Below are 21,402 nucleotides of genomic sequence, written 5' to 3'. Positions count from 1 at the left end.
TTCAGGCTTTTGTAATGACAACAATTGGCTTTTTTCTTCTATGAACCGGTTTTACAAATAAAACTTTTGTACTCTTGGATGTTTGTTTGGTGCTCTCATTAACCACTTGCCAACCGTGCTATAGCCGAATGATGGCTACAGCGTGGCCGGCCAGTACTAGGAGGGAATCATATGTCTTCTAGACACAGCTGATCAAAGATTGGGGTAAAGAGCCAATCAGTGGCTCTTTACCACATGATCAGCTGTGTCCAATCGAAGCTAAACATGACGTAAACACAAGCCGATTATTGGCATTCCTTTCCTCACACTGACAGCATGAGGAGAGGAGAGCTGATAACCAGCTTGTGTAAAAGGAACATCTATCAGTGTCATTATCTATCATTATCAGTGTCCTGATTATCAGTTCAGTCCCAACAGTGCCCACCAGTGCTGCCAATCAGTGCCCATCAGTGTTGCCAATCAGTGTCCATTAATGCCTCCTCATCAGTGTCACCTATCAGTGCCGCCTATCAGTGCCCTTCAATGCCCTTCAGTTCCACTCATTAGTTTCATCTATCAGTGCCCATCAGTGTCGCCTCATCAATGCCAATCAGTGCAGCCTCATCAGCTCACATCAGTGAAGGAGAAAAATGACATGTTTGCAAAATGTTAAACAAACCATGAAAACATTTAGCATTTTGTTTTTCAAAATCTTGTCTTTTTTTGTTTAACAAAAAAAAAACAAAAAAAACCAGTGGTTATTAAATACTACCTAAAGAAAACTCTATTTTTATGAAAAAATAAATATTATAAAAATATGGGTACAGTGTAGCATGACGACGCAATTGTCATTCAAAGAGTGACAGTGCTGAAAGCTGAAAATTGGCCTGGGCAGGAAAGGGGTAAAAGTGCTAAATAGGCAAGTGGTTAAACTATATATATATATTCTCAGGAGTGTCTCCATTTTGTGGAGTGCTGCCAAATCGCAGCTGGTGTGCCCTGTGATATTTTGATTGACCCAGTGCCCAGTGTCCTCGCTTTTACTTGTGTTTAATTATAATAGCCGCCAGTATGGAATGCGTGAGTTGATTAATTTCTTTTATTCAATGTTTTGTATAAAAGAAGTGATCCTAGCAGAGGTAGGACACCAAATGTTGCATGTATATAAACTCCAGAAATGGAAATCTGGCTCATTACTATTTCTAGCAAACAAATCAAAAAATAATTGAAATTCTTTATGTATTTTTGCCAAATGAAACCCTCCTCAACAAAGCCAATCATACTGATATTTTCTATCCTGCTCCTTTCTATACTCCTACACACGATCAGACATTCCGACAACAAAATCCATGGGATTTTTTTCAGACAGATGTTGGCTCAAACTTGTCTTGCATACACACGGTAACACAATGCTGTTGGAAATTCTGATCATCAAGAACACAGTGACGTACGAGGAGCCGAGAAAATTGAAGATCAATAGCCAGTGCGGCTCTTCTGCTTGATTCTGAGCATGAGTAGAACTTTGTGCGTCAGAATTGTGTACGCACGACTGGAATTTCCAACAACAGATTTTGTTGTGGGAAAATTTGAGATCCAGATCTCAAATTTTGTGTTTCGGAAATTCCAATGGAAAATGTCTGATGGAGCCTACACACGGTTAGAATTTCCAACAAAAAGCTCCCATCAAACATTTTCCGACGGAAATTCCCACCGTGTGTATGCGGAATTAGACTACTTTCACACTGAGGCGCTTTACAGGTGCTACAGCTAAAACAACGGTTAAACGGCGCTAAAAATAGTGCCGCTTTACCACCGACACCTGCCCCAGTCTGAAAGTAGGCTTAGGCAGTGCCAGGACAAGGTCATCCATTGCACATGGTGAGTCCAGGAAGGGATGGTGCTAATGGCGCACACTGCACCCATTACACTGTTACGAAATGTATGTAGTGATTGCACTTGCACATTCTGCCCTTGCCCAGCAATTCAACAATACCAGCTCACATTTTCCATATAACAAAACCATACCTACCAACTTTTTGAGATGGGAATGAGGGACACCTATCAGCAAAAGTATGCAGGCATAGGACACATCCCTTGCCAAACCCCCCTTAAAGGAGAATTGTACAAAAAAACAAGATTGGTTAAACTATTATTCCTACTACTATTCCTTTATATTGGCTTTTGGAAATTACAAATGCAGAAATTTAGAAATCAGATGAAAGGTTTAGCACTGGGGAAACACAATTGATAAATAAAGTGTATTTTATATACATCTATATAGATCAGACCAAAATGAGGGACAAATGAGGGGGGAAGAGAGACAGAGGGACATTGCTCCAAATTAGGGACAGTCCCTCGAAATCAGGGACAGTTGGGAGCTATAACAAAACTGGCAGTGTCATGGGATTGACCACAAAATCATAATTTTGATGCTGGTCTAAAGCAGGAGCTGGGATCTGGGTTCAGGTGAGGCACTGATTGGCTGGCAGCGCCTGAATGTCCCCCTTTCACATATGATCGACCATCACACCTCTGTTCAAGCTTTACCAATTGGACAGAGCCTGGAGTTGCTGACAGATGATTGTCAGGTGGTGTATACAGAATTCAAAGTGGTCTTTATCATATGCTTATTTCGAACTTTCGTAAATAATAAATTTTAGTATATTTGGTGCTGCAATCTTCTTGAGTAGCTGTAATTTTAATTTTTTGATAAACCTGCTTGAATTACTCAATTAAACCACAAGGTGACAAGAGAAATAACCGTCTTTTGTACACTTAGCAATTTTGATGACAATGTGATGTTGCGGATTTCTGCTTTTTACTGCACCAATGTTGTGAATATTTAATTTTTATTATTGTGTTTTATTAATTTGTGATTTTTACATGAAAGGGTTGTGCTGGATCCATGTGGAGGTTTATATTTGGATGAAAATGGGACACAGCTGAAACAGTGGGCATGGTGGGATTCCAGTCAGCACGTGCACGCTCCTCCCTTTCAGCCAATCACCTTGAAGCTCAATTCCAACATTGAAGTAAAAATGTTGACTCAGGATCGTATTTTTCTGACATACACAAGAGAGAAGGAGAAAGTAACATTCAACGTTGGGTCTAAACTCATGGTATGTAAAAACACAATTTTATAGGAGTATAATGTGGAGTCGGTTTGGAGAAACTGAGATTACTTTGTGAGATGCAGAGTATTTGTAGAAACCTGTACTGCGACATCTCTCCTCCTGAAAATGTCTAGTTGCCCCGCTAATCCAAAAACGTTAGTATTTTCAAACTCATTGCCAATTAAGCTAGAAGTAAACCCAACCTAAATGTCCTATAGTTTGCTGAAGCACTGCTTATGATAAACTGTTTTAAAAAAATAAATTACAATTTAGTTTTTTATCATTCTTTGTTACATCTCAGTGTTGCTGTATTCTGTCTTCCTTTTTGCAGCCACTTCTCTACCTGCATGCATTTTAGCAATGACTTCGTGGCATTTTTTAGGGTGGGTTTCCTAAGCCATTGAAAATACTGGAAAATGCCTGTGTACTGTAATGTGCCCTTTGCAGGGGCACTTTTTCAGTGTTCTATGGGGAGGGTGTAACAATGCAGAGAGACAATTTGGATGGAGGGAGAGAGAGAGCAGGCAGAATAACACATTTTTTTGTCCTTGGATGGCTATGTTATTTGTTTAATTGTCACCCTAGGCTGCTCTTCTGATATGGACTACAAACATCTCTGTATCTCTTTATCTGTATTACATGGTGGGGGTGGGGGTGGGGGTGGGGGGGGGTAGGCAAGGCAATTGGTAGTTTACAGAAGATAGCTAAGAAGGAAGATGTTCTTCAGTGTAGTTTACAGAAAGTGACAAGGACACTGCATTTCTGGCATGATTAACAGATATTTCTCTATTTGCTAAAAATGTTCTTAGCTTGGATAAAAAAGAAAATTTAAAGTGGAAATCCATGCAAAATCGAAAATCCCTGCATTTATAGACACCAGGGATCTAACACTGAACTCTCTATCCCTGTAAAGAAAGATGAGTATACATACCTTTTTGGAAGCCGATCTGACCCGCTCCATCCCGATCTCCAGCGCTGGAAGCTCTGCAGAGGACACAGATGAAAATGGCCACGAAATTAATGGGAAGTGACGTCACCCTTAGAGTTACTATGGGGCTTCCTTTGTCCTCTGTCTCCTCTGCACCCGCCTACACAGAGAAGCCACTGTTGACAGCTCAGTGTGAGATCATGTCGGAACAGGTCAGATGGGCTTCCAAAAAGGTAGGTATACTCTTTTTTTTTCTTTACAGAAATATAGAGGTTAGTGTTAAATTCCTGGTGTCTATAGATGCAGGGATTTTAGGTTCTGCATGAACTTCCACTTTAACCAGGGTAATAGATTTTTTTTCACCCAGAAAAAACCTGACAGCTCAGGTCGGACTTGCTGTATCTCCCCATCTGAGCTCTAAACACTAATCAAACCACCTGTCCATAAATGCAACTTTGAGTAAAGATTTGGATTGTCTATTTCATCATGAATTTCTCCAGCCCAGTTAGCTATAGTTTGTGAAATCGCTACATGGGCATTTGTTTTTACATGCCTGCATCCACCCCGAGTTGCATGCAGGCTGTGAATCGTAGCCAATCAGCCTCTAACTACAGCTTGTTCAATTAAGCTTTGACAATAAGCTTAACCACTTGCTTACTGGGCACTTAAACACCCTTCCTGCCCAGACCAATTTTCAGCTTTCGGTGCTCTCACAATTTGAATGACAATTACTCAGTCATGCAACACTGTACCCAAATGAATTTTTTGTCCTTTTTTTCCCACAAATAGAGCTTTCTTTTGGTGGCATTTGATCACTTCTGGGGTTTTTAATTTTTGCGCTATAAATGAAAAAAGATCGAAAATTTTGAAAAAAAGCGCATATTTCTTTGTTTCTGTGACAGAATTATGCAAATTATTACTTTTTCTTCATACATTTTGGCCACAATTTATACTGCTACATATCTTTGGTAAAAATAACCCAAATTAGTGGATATTATTTGGTCTGTTAGAGAGTCTACAAGCTGTGGTGCGAATCGCACAAAATTGATCACATCTGATGTACTGGTGGCCTATCTCGCTTCTTGTGACCCGAACAAGTCAGGAAAGTACAAATACCCCCCAAATGACCCCTTTTTGGAAAGTAGACATTCAAGGTATTTAGTAAGAGGCATAGTGAGCTTTTTGATGTTGTCATTTTTTTCCCACAATTCTTTGCAAAATTAAGATTTTTCAATTTTTTTTTTCTCCACAAAATTGTCATTGTAATAGGTTATTTCTCTCACGTGGCATGTGTATACCACAAATGACACCCCCCAAAAAATTCTGCTACTCCTCCTGAGTATTACAATATCACATGTGTGGGAGTTTTTCACAGCCTGGCCACATAGAGAGGCCCAACATGCAGGTAGCGCCATCATGTGTTCTAGGAACATAAATTACACATCTAACTTGTTGACTATTTATTACACTTTTGAAGCACCAGGACAATGACACGTGACACTGATGACAGATGGCACTGATACGTGGCAATGATGACACTTATACGTGGCACTGATGACACGTGTCACTGATGACAGATGGCACTAATATGTGGCACTGATGACAGATGGCACTAATATGTGGCACTGATGACACGTGGCACTTATACATGGCACTGAAGACACGTGGCACTGATGACAGATGGCACTAATACGTGGCACTAATACGTGCCACCGATGACAGATGGCACTAATACATGGCACCGATGACGCGTGACACTGATGACAGATGGCACTGATAAGTGGCATTGATGACACGTGACACTGACAACAGATGGCACGTGACACTGACAGGTGGCACTGATGACAAATGGCACTGATACGTGGCACTGATGACAGATGGCACTAATACGTGGCACTGATGACAGATGGCAATAATATGTGGCACTGATGACAGATGGCACTATGTGGCACTGATGACAGATGGCACTATGTGGCACTGATGACACGTGGCACTGATGACAGATGGCACTTATACGTGGCACTGATGACAGATGGCACTGGGGACAAATGGCACTGACAACAGGTGGCACTGGGGGCAGGTAGCACTGGGGTGGATGGCACTGGGGGCAGGTAGCACTGGGGTGGATGGCACTGGGGGTAGGTAGCACTGGGGTGGATGGCACTGCTGGGGGAGGATGGCACTTTTTTTTTTTTTACTCGAGGCAAAACGGCTGCCGCTGCAGCCGTTCATCTCTCCCCTCTCACACTGTCTGTGTGAGGAGGGAGAGCGGCGCTGAGAGATGATCTCATATGTTTACATATGAGATTATCTCCCATTGGACACGCCGATCACGCTGTAAACGGCCGCTGTGATTGGCCGTTTACAGCGATCTGTGTTTGCCTGTCCCCGGGGGACACGGCGAACACAGAACTTCCGCGATGCGCGCCTGCGACGCGCATTGCGGAAGTAAACATTAGGACGTCCAGGGATGACCACCCGGACGAACGTGCCTGCTCTACGGCCGTCATTCGGCTATAGGGCGGGCGCGAGGTGATTAATGGAAGCAGATGCGAGTCAAAATTGGACAGGCATACAGGAGCAGGTGCATAGATCAGAACACTGTAGGCGGGGGGTTACTAAAACTGGTGCACACAGAATCAGCTGCAGTTGTGTATGGTAGCCAATCAGCCTCTAACTTCAGCTTGTTCAATTAACCTTTGACAATAAGGCTGGGTTCACACTGGAACAACAAACGCTCCGACATTGGGAGCTCATGTCGCATGACATGTGAAAATCAATGTTTGCCTATGGGAGAAATCTTAACTGGTCCGACACAAGTCGGTCCGACTTTGAAAATGCTCCCTGTACTACTTTGGTCCGACTTTGATCCTACTTCAGCCTATTGACTATCACTGAAGTAGGATCAAAGTCAGATCCTTGTCCTAACAAACCGACTTTAGCATCCGCCATTGTGTTATTTCCTGCCCCCTGCTGTAGCCCCTCCCATTGTGTTTTAGTTTTGATTAGTCAAAGGACAAGTCGTACTGTCTGAAAAGCCAGATCAAAGTAGTATCCTGTTACAGAAAGTCGGATGGGTGTAGGACCAATGTAAGACTGATGTCGCAGAGCAAAGTAAGATGAAAGTCGTGTAGTATAAGGCTGGGTTCACACTGGTACGACAAATGCTCCGATATTAGAAGCTCATGTCATATGACGTGTGAAAATCAATGTTTTTCTATAGGAGCCGTCTTAACTGGTCCGACATAAGCATGCGCCCCTCCACCCCAAGACACCTTGTCCCCATGTTGATTCTCGGCAACCCTGGCCATTGATTGTTGAGGTCTGCGGGTGGGGAGCTTATCGGAATCTAGACCCCCTCTTTAACAAGGGGGCCCCCCACCCTATGTGAATGAGTATGGGGTACATTGTACCCCTATTCATTCACCTGGGGAAAAAAAAGTGTCAAAAATAAAACAGCACACAGGGTGTTAAAAGTAATTAAGGCAGCTCCGGCGTCTCTTCCGACTTCTTCTCCCCTCTCCAGGTCTTCTCTGCTGATGTCTTCTAGCCCTCTCTGGTTCTTCTCCCTCTGTATGCTGTCTTCTGCCTCTGCTGGGTCTTCTCTGCTATCTGCTCGCTCTTTTGCTGGGTCTTCTCCACTGTCTTCTCCCTCTGTTCTCCTTCCGATATTGACTCAGCGCTCTCTCCCGCTCTAATACCGGGTGCCGGCGTGCCACTACTTATATTTGCATTGGGCGGGGTCACCGTGTGAGATCACCTGGAGGCCCTGCTATTTATGACGCCACCCTAGGCGGTGATGTCATAAGGAGCGGAGGCCTCCAGAGGGGAGAAGAAGTCAGAAGAAACACCGTAGCTGCCTTAATAAATTACTTTTAACACCCTGTGTGCTGTATTTTATTGACACTTTTTTTTTCAGGTGAATGGGTAGGGTTACAATGTACCCCATACTCACTCACATAGGGTGGGGACTTGTTAAAGCGAGCTTCCAGATCCCGATAAGCCCCCTGCCTGCAGACGCCGACAACCAACTTCCAGGGTTGTCAGGAAGAGGCCCTTGTCCTCATCAAAATGGGGACGAGGTGCTTTGGGGCGGGGGGTGCAGGGCCCCCCTACCCCATAGCACCCACCCCCCATGTTGAAGGCATGTGGTATGGTATGGTTCAGGAGGGTGGGTGCTTGCCTGTCCCCACCCCCTTTCCCGACCTGCCGGCTGCGTGTTGGGATAAGGGTCTCGTATGGATTTTGGGAGGACCCCCATGCTGTTTTTTGGCAAAGGGGTTACCCTTAAAATTCATACCAGACAGAAGGGCCTGGTATGCTCTTGGGGGGGGGAACCCATGTCTTTTTTTTTTTATTTGGCATGGAGCTTCCCTTCAAGATCATCAGAGCACAAGTCGCATGCCAAAGTCGGATCAGTCAAGGCGGCGATCCGACTTCATCGATATTCAGTGGACTGAAGTAGGATCAAAGTCGGACCAAAGTGCAGGGAGCATTTTCAAAGTTGGACCAACTTGTGTCGGACCAGTTAAGATGGCTCCCATAGGGAAACATTGATTTTCACATGTCATGCGACATTAGCTCCCAAATTCGGAGCATTTGTCGTACCAGTGTGAACCCGGCCTAAGACTGATTGGCTGATTGGGTCTTACTGGCTTTTATGCATAACTGCACCAGATTCTGTGTGCACCAGTTTTAGTAAATCGCCCCGTGTGTCTGCATTCACACTGCAGAGTGCACATTGCTTTGATCAATAAATCAACAGTAACCAACATATGGCAAGTGGGTAAGAAAAAAAACTTGTGGAAGAGAGAAATCTCAAGGTGTCTGGCAGAAAATCCACATACCATTTGGTTTGTGTCACATTTGGTTTGTGTCACAGAGGGTGCAACAGGCAATTCTTTTGGGGGAGCCGAGGCCAAATCAAGCTTGTAGGTCAGACATGGTGGCTGTGAATTCAGCCTTAGTCAAACAAGTCGCATGCAATGTGCCTGTAAGGGAGCTAGAGTTATGGGGTCTGTGCAGTGACAGTGTTAGTTAGACCTTGCTCCGAACCTACCTAGTATGAACAAACGATATGTCTCCTCTCCCCTGACTGAACAGGGATTTGTGTGTTTACAGCCAGCGGAGATCGCGCCCACCGGCCAGGTGCATCAGGTCCCCCCTCCCGCCGTGGGGTTTCTCCCAGCAGAGCCTTTCTGCCGATGTATATTGGCGTGAGCCAGTCAGCAAGTGGTTAAGAGACAATAAATCTTGTTGCATCTAAGAAGTGTTTGGTGACCATTAATCTACCTTGCACGCACTCACCATGCCTCATAACCCAATCTACACAGAAGGATGTTGGCTGTTCCTGACTCTGGAGGTCACCATTAGGCCTGGAGAGGCCCGAGACTTAGCTACATTACATTTGTGGGTTTAGTAACACTTTAAGCACACCAGCAAAAAAAATGGCGCTTCACTGAGTTCTATGGGGACACTAGGGGTGGACCTCATCTAAACTTTTGTCAATGTCCAAACCCCTGAAGGCAGCGGCATATAACCCATGATCTATGAATCTATGACTGTGTCCTGTACTGTCTGATAAATGTATTTTTTTATTTTTATTCTTTTTGTCCATAGATTACATAGAGATTAAAAAAAACTTTTGCAAGACAATATTGCCAAAGAAAAATGCCTAGTTTGTATGCATTGTTATCGTTAACTATGATAAAGTTATTAATATGAATGGTACACAATGCACTTCAACAACATGCATGCTTTGCAGGATACTACAATGCACAATAACACAATACTGTGCGTTGTACTGTATGTATGTACTGTAATGTATGTACAGAAATGCTGCAGGTGCACTTTTTAGTCCATTATTGTAAATTGCTGGCCAGCCTATTCAAATAAACAGACTGCCGTAATAATATGCGTGCTAATGTGCTGCCATAGTGGGAATGGGCCTTTATGGCTGATAAGCAGAGATAGATATAAAAAACTAACAATTCAAGAAAATTTCCAGCCACTACAGTTTTATATACATTGCCATTGTGTTTTTATTCTTCCTCTTGCAGTTAAAAGACCCTGACAGTCTCTCCCAGCTGATGTCAAGGACTGCTGATGCCGAGTGCTACCTCTGTTCAAAACATCTTCAAATCAGCATTCTTTTGAATAACATCAGAGACTTATTAAGGATCTCACACAGTTCCCATAGCACTATAAAGACAATGCAAGAGTATGTAAAGCAGCTGCAGAAGTCACTTGACTATATTACTGGACTTGCTATCAAACTGTCAGATTCTGCTGAAAAGCAAGAAAAAAAATCAATACAACAAAATGTGACCACAGTGAAGAAAAAGCCTCACAGGACGCCATCGCTGAAAACTGAATGTAATGTCGTAGAAAATAAGAAAGGCAGGCGGAAAGGCAATGGAAAGTAGAACACAATGACCAAACAGGAAACAGCTTGCTTAGTTTTGTATGTCCAATCACATTTCATCATTGCTTTAAAGTTCATTGAGTGATCATTCTCAGAATTGTCATGGTAAACACTTACCTTACCACAATTCATAAGCAACATCAACTTTGAATTTAGCTAATTGTATTGTCAGTTGTGTACTAAGCCAAATGATTTACTTCAACTCCAGAAAGGATTTACCCCCCTTCTTGACCAGGCCATTTTTTGTGACGGCGCTGCATTATTTTAACTGACAATTGTGCAGTTCTGAGACGCTCTACCAAAATAAAATTGATGTCCTTTTTTCCCTACAAATAGAGCTTTTTTTTCGTGGTATTTGATCACCACTGCATTTTTTTATTGTTTGCGCTATAAAAAAAAAAGGAGGAGCAATTTTGAATAAAAATCAATATTCCTTACTTTCTGCTATAAAACATTCCCAATAATAAAAAAAAAAAAAAATCAAATTTTTTCATCAGTTTAGGTCAATATGTATTCTGCTACATATTTATGGTAAAAAAAATCCCAATAAGCGTTTATTGATTGGTTTGTGCAAAAGTTATCGCGTCTACAAACCGTGGGTTCGATTTATGGCATTTTTACTTTATTTTTTAGTAGTAATGTCGGCGATCTGCGATTTTTAGTGGGACTGTGACATTGTGGTGGACAAATCTGACCCTAAGTGACACTTTTTGGGGACCAGGAACACCAATACGGTGATCAGTGCTAAACAAAATGTACTGATCCCTGTATAAATGACACTGGCAGGGAAGGGGTTAACACTAGGTGATCAAGGGGTTAAGTGTGTCCTAGGGAGGTGTGACACTGGAGAAAAACTGAGATTGTGTTTCAGCTTGGCTGAAACAGAAGATCTATTTTTTCCTCACTGACAGATCAGTGGTATGCCTTGTTTACTCTGTCTCCTGTGAACGGTCACGGCCGCGGGTCCCACTGATTGGCTCCCGCTGTGATTGGACAGAACGGTGCTCCAGCGGCGCACAAAATCACATACAGGTACGTGATTTTGCACAGCCACAGTATCTGTATGGTGGGCGGTCCAGAATCGGTTAAAGGGGAGATCCAGGTAAGCAGCTAAATACATAGTTAAAAGATATATTAAGAAGCTGTTGTACTTGTTCCTAAGAATGTGTTATTTTTTTATGCAGTCCTTTTGATTAAAACATCCATGCCAGACCACAAAGTCTGGTTGGTTGATGCCCTGATTTTGTATTGTAACAGTCTGCAGTCAGACAAGAAGCGAAGGGGAGGAGCAGCAGCAGACTGATAAGCTCATCCCACTGTTCACTCCTCTTGTCAGTATGTTCCTTGTCAGCACATGTGCAGGCAGTACACAAGAGGCTGATATGGAGTCATAATAGATATTTTGGGTAGCTGTATTTAAAAAAAAAAAAAAAAAAACTATGAATATAAGGTTTAATTACCAAAAGAGAATGTTAGCGGATTGTATTACAAAAGGGTAAATTTGGACATGGATACGAAAAAAAAAAATTCCTCCATTCACACAAAGGAGGAGAATGGAGGAATCCCCCCAATCCCTTCCACCAGGGCATTGCATTCTGACAGCAGGACCCGCCACTGTCGGAATACTCTGATCAATAACTGCAGCCAACAAAAGTTTTCCAGCATGTCTGAGACAGCCACACACTGCTGAACAGGATGAATTTTGATTGGTCCATGGCCAGCTTAAGCCGTGTTGATGTCAATCATCCATAACACACAATTGTTTAACTCTGACATGGGACTTTAAAGGCAACCAATCAAATGAGTGCCGCCAGCACTCATGCTATCCTGCACCAGACAAGCTGAGTACACAGGGCATCGCCATGGACTGACAAACATGGCATTCATTGGTGTCTGCCTTCTTTGCCTTCACAGTTGTTCAAACATGTGGGGCTTTGTGCGCTGGGCAAAAGGTAAGAGGGAGACCAATGGTAAAATTTAACCCCTACAGTTTTTATCTGAAGGCCCCTTTCACACTGGGTGGGTGCGCCGATGGTAAAATGCCACCATTTGTAGCGGTGCTTCACCGTCAATTTTGCGGTGCTATTTGGCTGCTAGCGGGGCGCCTTTACCCCCCTGCTAGCGGCCGAGAAAGGGTTAAAAACACTGCAAAGCGCTGCTGCAGCAGCGCTATGACGGCCGTATAGCTGCGCTGCCCCATTGATTTCAATGGGCAGGAGCGCTGAAGGAGTGGTGTATACATCGTTCCAAAGATGCTGCTATCAGGACTTTTTTTAGCGTCCTGCCAGCGCACCGCTCCAGTGTGAAAGCCCTCTGGGCTTTCACACTGGAGACACAGCAGTGGCTCTTTCGGGGCACTTTGCAGTCTGTGAAAGGGGTCTAAGGGCCTCACCCAGGAGACCCGCAGACCCAGAAGGGTAACGGGGACATCTGTCTACTTTATGTTGTAAATCATTATGTGTACGCTACAGAGTGGTATCATGTCCCTGAGGAAGAGAATGTTGTGAAAACGCGTTGGAGACCCATTGACTGAATAAACCTTGCAGTCAGAGTTATATGATTGCAGGGGTTATGAAACCAGCAACTGGGAATATCACTATGTTCAATGGATACTGATGCATATATAATTGTGTTAAGCGCTACATATATATATATATATATATATATATATATATATATATATATATATATATATAATATGTGGGTTAACACTTTTTGTATGTTTTGAAATATTTTATCTATAGAAATCCTTTTGGGATTCCTTTTTTTTTTTAACCACTTGCTTACTGGGCACTTAAACCCCCCTCCTGCCCAGACCAATTTTCAGTTTTCAGCACTGATGCACTTTGAATGACAATTGCACGGCCATACAACACTGTACCCAAATGACATTTTTATCATTTTTTTTCCCACATTAGAGCTTTCTTTTGGTGGTATTTAATTACAGCTGGGGTTTTATTTTTTGCTAAACAAACAAAAAAAGATGCAAAAAAAAAAAAAAATCATGTTTAATAGTTTGTTATAAAATTTTGCAAACAGGTCATTTTTTTCCTTCATTGAAATGCGCTGATGAGGCTGCACTGGTGGGCACTGATAGGCAGTTAAGGCGGCACAAATAGGCACAGATAAGGTAGCACAGATAAGGCAGTACTGATGGGCAAAGATGAGCACAGATAAGATGGCACTGATGGGTGGCACTGATAGGTACCACTGATAGATGGGACTGATGGGCACTGATAGGTGACACCGATGGGAGCGGATATGTGGCACTGAGGTGCAGCGCTGTTATTGAGGCAGATTGTGGGCACTGATGGGTGGCACTTTTTTTTTCCATATTTAGGTGGCACTGGCAGGGGGGCACTGATGAGCTGGCCGTGATCGGGACTAAAGTCCCTCTCATGGCCGCCAGTGATCGGCTTTTTTTTTTCTCCTCGCGCCGTTAGCTTTGTTGTGATCACATGATCAGCTGTCATTGGCTGACAGCTGATCATGTGGTAAGGGGTCGGGATCGACCCCTTGCTCCGATCTGTGATCAGGCGAGTCTCAGACTCGCTGATCACAGAGCGCACCGTGCGCTCCCCTCAGGGGGCGCGCAGGCCGCTCGTGCACGGGACGACGTCAATAAACGTAGTCCCGGGAAAGCAGGTCCGCGCTGTAGCCATCATTCGGCTATAGCACGGCTCTCTAGAGGGTAAATAACAAATAAAAAGTTATATTTTAACCTTTAATTCATTTGATTGTTTCCCATGTCAGAGGTAAAAAAAAAATGTGTGTTATATAAAACTAGGGATGGTGGCAACATAGACTTGTTTTTGTCTTCCTGATGTCAGTCATCCAATCAGGTGCTAGAAAAGATTCTCCTCTTTTATTTTTTCCTTGAATATTATTGTAATCACCTTCTTTATTAAGCTCAGTGAACATTTACTTTGTTAAAACTGGCCTATAGACGGTTTGAATCTCAACTGATTCAGCAGGGACCAGCTTAGATTCGAACCATGTATGGGCAGGCTGATTGTATGAAAGTTGATCATGGCCAGGAGCTTTAGCTGCTAGCAATACATATATACATACTATTAACCCTGGGACTTTGAATGAGGCAAGTATGGTTAGCCAAGGAACATATCATGAGTATTGTGGAGATGCGACCCCATGTCACAGGTGCATATGAGCAGTGTATGATTTTGGTGGGCTTGCTAATTGCACACCTGTACGCTGGCTTCATAATCATCCCAGGAATAGAGGTCAGGTCTCATCCTTAGAGACAACTCTGCCCGACAGACAGGAGTTCTGGCCTAGGAGTCAGGAGGGAGCCAACGCAGCACGAAGCTCCAAGCACAGAGGTGCTGAACACCAGCTCTGGGGAAGACAGACTAAGGACGTAAGGTGTAAGGCCTGAGCAATAGTGCTGTGTTTTTAGCCAGGAAGGCTGAATGCAGGTTGTTCTGAAGCAGGACTGTAATGCTGAATACCCCTGTGAGGGAATCTGTTTATTGTTGAACGTTGTTTCTTTTGAATAAAAATGGGCTGCCATGCCCTTGAAAATGCAGTCGGGACTGACACTATTTCTTCAACTCGGCTGCACCACTAGAGCTTAATCACCCCGGATTGTTACAATATATAAAAAAATATAGATTTATTGCAAACTGTCATGCATGTAAAACACAACAGCAGTAAATACAGGCCAATGAGGTATACATACAATGTGAAAAGATAACAATCCACATACATTTGTAAATAAGTCGTATATAAAAAAAAAAAAAACAGTATACAGGCATCTACATTATATACAAGCATCAGTAGTACCCGACGCGTTTCTCAAGACCACGCTGGCTTCTTCAGGGGTAGATGCTTTAATATATCAATGGGCTGGGCCAAGTCATCAATCACTGACTCCACAGGCGGAAGTAGTGACAGACATCTAGTTTGGGAGCTGAGAGGGTGGAGCAACAGGTAACCCAAACGGGAATAACCGGAGGACCGACATGGCTTTAGTAAGGGCAAGTGTCCCTAGGAGTCTTACCTTGTCCATGATGAATGACTGATTGAAGTATGAAAATGGGAGGATGCTGTCTTCCCCTCGTGCAGGTGCAACTGCTGTGTGCATAATCAGCCAATTCATAGCCACAACTAAAAACCAAAGCAATAAAAAATTGTAATGTAAACAATATTTTAGCAGTTTTGGCATTTAATGTTGCTGTGATTTCTTGTTATTCTTGGTGGTATAGGTTATCACTGTAAATTAGATGAGAGTGCTAGGCATCTCCATGGTATGCTACAAGAAAAATCAGTCCAGGGAAATCTACAGATGGTAACAGTGCAAGGTTTTAATGAGCTTACATGGACCTATTGCTGAACTACTTAAAGTGGTTTGGTACCTAAAAATGAAAGTTCATGTTATTAAAATCAACAGATAGCAAGCATACTTACCTAAACGAACCCTGGAAAAAAAAAAATATTATTTACTTACCTTTTATTTCTGATGTTTCAGCTGACTTCCGGGTTCTCCTCCCGTGGGAGTAGGCGTGGCTATCGTCCTCGCAATGGTCCCTGGGAAATTTCCCAAGAATCCATGGGGGACAATGAAATTGCGAAATCTCGCGAGATTTCGCGAGATTTCTGTAGTGTCACATTTTGCTGCCTATCACAGAATGCAACGGAAGTGAAGAAATTGCGTACTGCGCATGCGCCGTGCGTTCCAAACGCTAGCGCGTGCGTTCCAACATATGTTTGGCAATACAGCATCACATAATGTTACGGAAGTGACTGTGCAGACAACACAAACACTGGGCGTTACAACACTAATACTTCCCTTGTTACCTGGTATCAGTTTGTAAATAACCATGCTGAGCTACGTGTGCTGTTAGGTTATGGAGTGCTGGGACTTGTAGTGCCTATGCTGAGCTACGTGCAGTCTTAGGTTCTGGAGTGCTGGGACTTGTAGTGCCTATCCTGAGCTACGTGCAGTCTTAGGTTCTGGAGTGCTGGGACTTGTAGTGCCTATCCTGAGCTACGTGCAGTGTTAGTTTCTGGATTGCTGGGACTTGTAGTGCCTATCCTGAGCTACGTGTGGTGTTAGGTTCTGGATTGCTGGGACTTGTAGTGCCTATCCTGAGCTACGTGTGGTGTTAGGTTCTGGATTGCTGGGACTTGTAGTGCCTATCCTGAGCTACGTGTGGTGTTAGGTTATGGAGTGCTGGGACTTGTAGTGCCTATGCTGAGCTACGTGCAGTGTTAGGTTCTGGATTGCTGGGACTTGTAGTGCCTATGCTGAGCTACGTGCAGTGTTAGGTTCTGGAGTGCTGGGACTTGTAGTGCCTATGACGAGGGCGTGTACGAATTTCCCATTTTTAAAGTGGGCAGGCAGCTGTATCTGCCATTACACACGAGGAAGGAAACATCACTGAGCATGTGCAAGATGGAGCGGAGCATGCTGGGAGCCAGACGTCATCATATACCAGGAAGTAAATGCCTGTGGGCTTCAGACGCCCACAGTTAAAATGGAAAACGCCAGAGCAGGTTTTTATAAGTCATCCCGAGGAAAAGATTTGTCGCGCCGGGGGTCAAAAAAACGCCGGACGTGGATGCCAATCGAAGGTAGCACTCGCCCACCTGTGACACAGGTAAGAAAAAAAAAAAAAAAAAAAAAAGAGCGGAATCCCGCTTTAATATAAATGTAAATTTGCATTCAAACATCTGGCTAGTAAAAGCTGAATGCAGTATAGAAATATAAAACTATAGGGAGGCAGAAATTGACTTTTGGTGGTGATCTCATGAAACTGCTGATATGTAAAAATGAATAAACTATTTGAATGGCTTTTGAAAAACTGCACAAGGCAGAACATGTAAAGTGCACCTATCAGTAAAACTCGCACTTCATTCATATGAATCATTAGGGCAAAGTCACCATTACCAAATCTCATTGTTTTATATACAGAACTTTCACCTTCTTCCAATAAACAGCTGAATGGTTAAGATAGAGTAAGGCTCAGATCACACCTAAACCTGCCATGGATCGCACAGCAAAGCTGTCTGTCCCTGTTCTCCATTTCAGGGACGAATCAAGGCAGAATCTTTGCCTGAATTCAGTCCTGAAACGGGGATGTTCCTGTGCAGTCCACTCCGCAGCCGCCCCAGAGACTTGAACTAGCTCCATAGTGAGCCGGTCACATTCTCCTATGCGGTAAAATCCGCATCCAATTCGCATAGGCGTGAACCCAGCCTGAGGGGGAAAAGAGTATTTGATCCCCTGCTGATTTTGTACGTTTGCCCATTAACAAAGTAACGATCGGCCTGTAATTTTAATGGTAGGTTTATTTTAACAGTGAGAGACAGAACAACAAAAAAATCCAGGAAAAAAAACATTTTAACCACTTCAGCCCCGGAAGATTTTACCCCCTTCCTGACCAGAGCACTTTTCGCGATTTGGCACTGCGTCGCTTCAAGTGACAATTGCGCGGCCATGCGACGTGGCTCCGAAACAAAAGTGACATCCTTTTTTTCCCCCCCACAAATAGAGCTTTCTTTTGGTGGTATTTGATAACCTCTGCGTTTTTTATTATTTGTGCTATAAACAAAAAAAGAGCAAAAAAAAAAAAAAAAAAAAAAAAAAAAAAAAAAAAAAACTTTATATTTTGCTATAAATAGCCCCCAAAAATATATACAATTTTTTTTTTTTTTACCCTGAGTTTAGGGTGATATACGTATTCTTCTACATATCTTTGGTAAAAAAAAATGCACTGATTCCTGTGTCAATGATACTGGCAATGAAGGTGGTTAACCACTAAGGGGCAGGGTAAGGGTTAAGTGTGTCCTGGGGAGTGCTTCTGACTGGGGGGGGCGTGACTAAGTGTGACAGATCACCGATCAGCACTCCCGATCACAGGGAACAGAGATCAGTGACACTGTCACTAGGCAGAACAGGGAGATGCTTGTTTACATTAGCATCTCCCCATTCTTCCTCCACATGACACGATCGTGGGTATCCCCGCGGCGATCGAGTCTGCGGGACCTGCAACCCGACCCACGGAGGTCCCGACCGGCACGGCGGCAAATTTAAAGGGACTTACCTGTACACCCATTTGCCCAGGCACACCATTCTGCTGACGTACATCGGCGTGCGGCGGTCGGGAACTGGTTAAAAAAAAAAGTTATAAAAATTGATTTCCATTTTAATGAGTTAAATAAGTATTTCACCCCTTCACAAAACATGACTTAGTACTTGGTGGAAAAACCCTTGTTGGCAATCACAGATTGTAGAAGTATGCACGATATGGTGTTGGCTACAAAACTTCAAACTCTTTGTCTTTAGTGATGTGTTTAGTGATGTGTATTGTCACTAGCAACCAGCAGATTGGATGAAAGCAGAAGGAATCCACTGTCCTGCAGTATTCGGAGATGGTGTTCACCCTATTGAAAAAATGTCTTAAAGAGCGAGCAGAAACTAGCTGGATCAACAGGTATGTATTGAACATTTACTCACACCAGTATAAAAAAAACTTTCATAAGTACATTTATAAACCAAAAAGGGAGCTGTGTACACAACATTAGTGTGTGGGTTTATGTACACTTTAAAACTAAGGGGTGGATTTAAATTTCACAACATATGGGTTGGGACTATTCAGCACACCCTGGCTGTCATGCTCTCAGTAACGGACCCAATTTCCATCTTATTTGACTTCACTTGCAGCTTGCTTGTTCCAGGTCAGATATTAAAATGACCTAAACCAAAGATTGACCTCTATTATTTCCAGGTTCGTTTTAGCAGTCTATGCCTTTCTCGCATGACAGGTATTCTATAAGATGGTCCTGAATTTTAAGTGGCTCTACGTCTTAAATCTTTGATACAAAATATTTTGTCCATGCTCTGTGCTTCGTAAATAGCCAAATTAGCGGTTATAAACCGTATTTTTTAAATAAAAAAAAAAAAGATACTTATGTGCTTTGTGCAATGGTATTGCACAGAACAGCTCAGAACCTCCTCTTCTGGAAACCCACACCGGCTCGCTGCCCCTCCATTTTTCTGTGTGCCACCATAGGAAGCCACTTCCCATGGTGGCACACCTGCGGGCTTGCTCCCTAGCCTACTACTGATCTACTGAGAAAGCCCAATCAGAGGGCGATACGCATAGAGGGGAGGAGCTGAGCCCGTGAAGTCACGCAGCCACCACGAGAGTGTCAGTGGTGAGCAAGCAGTCATAAGAGACAATTTTATGCATAAGCACAGTCATGGAGACCAAAGGATTAAAGCCCCATACACACTAGGCTTGTGCAATTCGTTTTGTAACGAATTGAAATTCGGCCAAATTTTGCATCTTTCGGACATTCGGATGCATCCGAATGTCCCAATAAAAAAATAATGAATAACAACGAATACGAAAGAAATATAACGAATGAATTCGGTAATTCTTTAAAGAGCTAATGAAACAAAAGGTCAGCTCAAAGTAAATCTTATAGTCCAATCAGATAATTAATTTTGTGCCGGAGGATGGATTACTGGCAAAGTGCATTCCTGAGAACTGAGTGAGAAGGGTGTTGTATTGTATTTGAGCCGAGAAGAGACGTTGTCATGTGTTAAAAGATTCAATAAACAAACGACTTTCCAAACTACAAATCATTATCATGAATGTCTATACATACATAAATAGCGAATTTCAACGAATACGAACGAATGAATTAGACACTACGAATAATAACGAATTTCCCGAAAACATATTAACGTAACATAACGAATATAACAGAACGAAATGATGTATTTTACGAATGACAATGAACCGAAACTAAACTAAATTTTCCGTTGTGCACAAGTCTAATACACACTATTAGATTTTCTGCAGATTTTTGTCTTCAGATGTACCAAAACCATGTAGTGCAAGGGCCTGCCCGATTGCATACAAATTTAAACTTAAGGTTTGACCTCATATTATATGGTTTTGGTAAATCTGAAGGAAAAAAAAATCTACAGAAAATTGTATAGTGTGTATCCAGCTTTAGGCTGAGTTCACACCTATGCGAATTTGATGCAGATTTCTCCGCATCCAATTTACATAGCAGGAGACTGTGACCGGCTCTCTATGGAGCCGATTTACGCATCTCTGCATCAACTCCGGTGCAAATTGCGCAGGAGCATGTGCGTCTTTTGGTCCGTTTGAGGTGCGAATTCAAACAAAATTTGGGCTGAAATCAGACCTGAACCGGTAAATAGAGACGCACCAGACTCTAGTGAGCCTCTGCGTGTGAACCAAGTCTAAAGGGTTTTTGAGGAGGGGGTGGTCAACTGTATCAAAGGCAGCTAAAAGGTCCAGAAGCAGAAATACAGAATAGTGTCCATTTGCTTTAGCTGTTAGTAAATAGTTTGCGATTTTTAGGAGAGCAGTTTCTGTAGAGTGATGAGGGCGAAATGCAGACTGAAGAGAACAAGGAGGTTATTCTTAATTAGGTGGTCTGTTGTAGCCCACCTCATTCAGGCGTAAAGCGGAACTCTGTGGATTCAGGCGTAAAGCGGAACTCTGTGGATTCAGGCGTAAAGCAGAACTCTGTGGATTCAGGCGTAAAGCAGAACTCTGTGGATTCAGGCGTTAACGGGGAAACTGCGGCTTCAGACGTAAAGATGGGCTCTGTGGATTCAGACGTAAAGCAGAACTCTGTGGATTCAGATGTAAAGCAGAACTCTGGATTCAGAAGTAAGGGGGGACTTATGTGATTAATTATTTAATCAAAATATACAAGTATAGCATATACTCCAAAAAAATATTTGCCGTGTACCTCTAAAGTCTTCGGGTTTGGCTTGAAGAAAAGGTGGCAACCCTAGCTAAAACTACAGGTAGGGGGCCCACTGCAGAACCATAATAAAAAGGGACCCATGACAGGAGAAAAGGAGCCCAGGATCAGTGGGAAGGGCCCCCCCCCCCCCCCGAGACTAGAGGTAAGGGGGGCCCTTCATGGGTTCTAGTTACGCCTCC

The 21,402-nt window shown here is 43.1% G+C and overlaps 1 protein-coding gene across 1 annotated transcript in view; it reads left to right on the top strand.

Annotated features, from left to right (window-relative positions):
* Nucleotides 1-15,163, top strand: part of ERICH6B (glutamate rich 6B) — a 305,261-nt gene extending 290,098 nt beyond the window's left edge. Inside the window, exons 13-14 of the mRNA XM_077483224.1 lie at nt 2,870-3,098; nt 10,080-15,163. Of these exons, the coding sequence (XP_077339350.1) occupies nt 2,870-3,098; nt 10,080-10,445 (595 nt within the window). The 3' untranslated portion in view covers nt 10,446-15,163. The remainder of the gene's footprint in view (nt 1-2,869; nt 3,099-10,079) is intronic.
* Nucleotides 15,164-21,402: the final 6,239 nt, after the last annotated feature.

This window comes from Lithobates pipiens, unplaced genomic scaffold (assembly GCF_037356315.1).
Source record: "Lithobates pipiens isolate NorthernLeopardFrog02 unplaced genomic scaffold, aLitPip1_a1.2 Scaffold_16, whole genome shotgun sequence".
NCBI classification, from domain to species: Eukaryota; Metazoa; Chordata; class Amphibia; order Anura; family Ranidae; genus Lithobates; species Lithobates pipiens.
The sequence above is the reverse complement of the archived record's forward strand: the minus strand, read 5'-3'. Positions and strand labels throughout refer to the sequence as shown.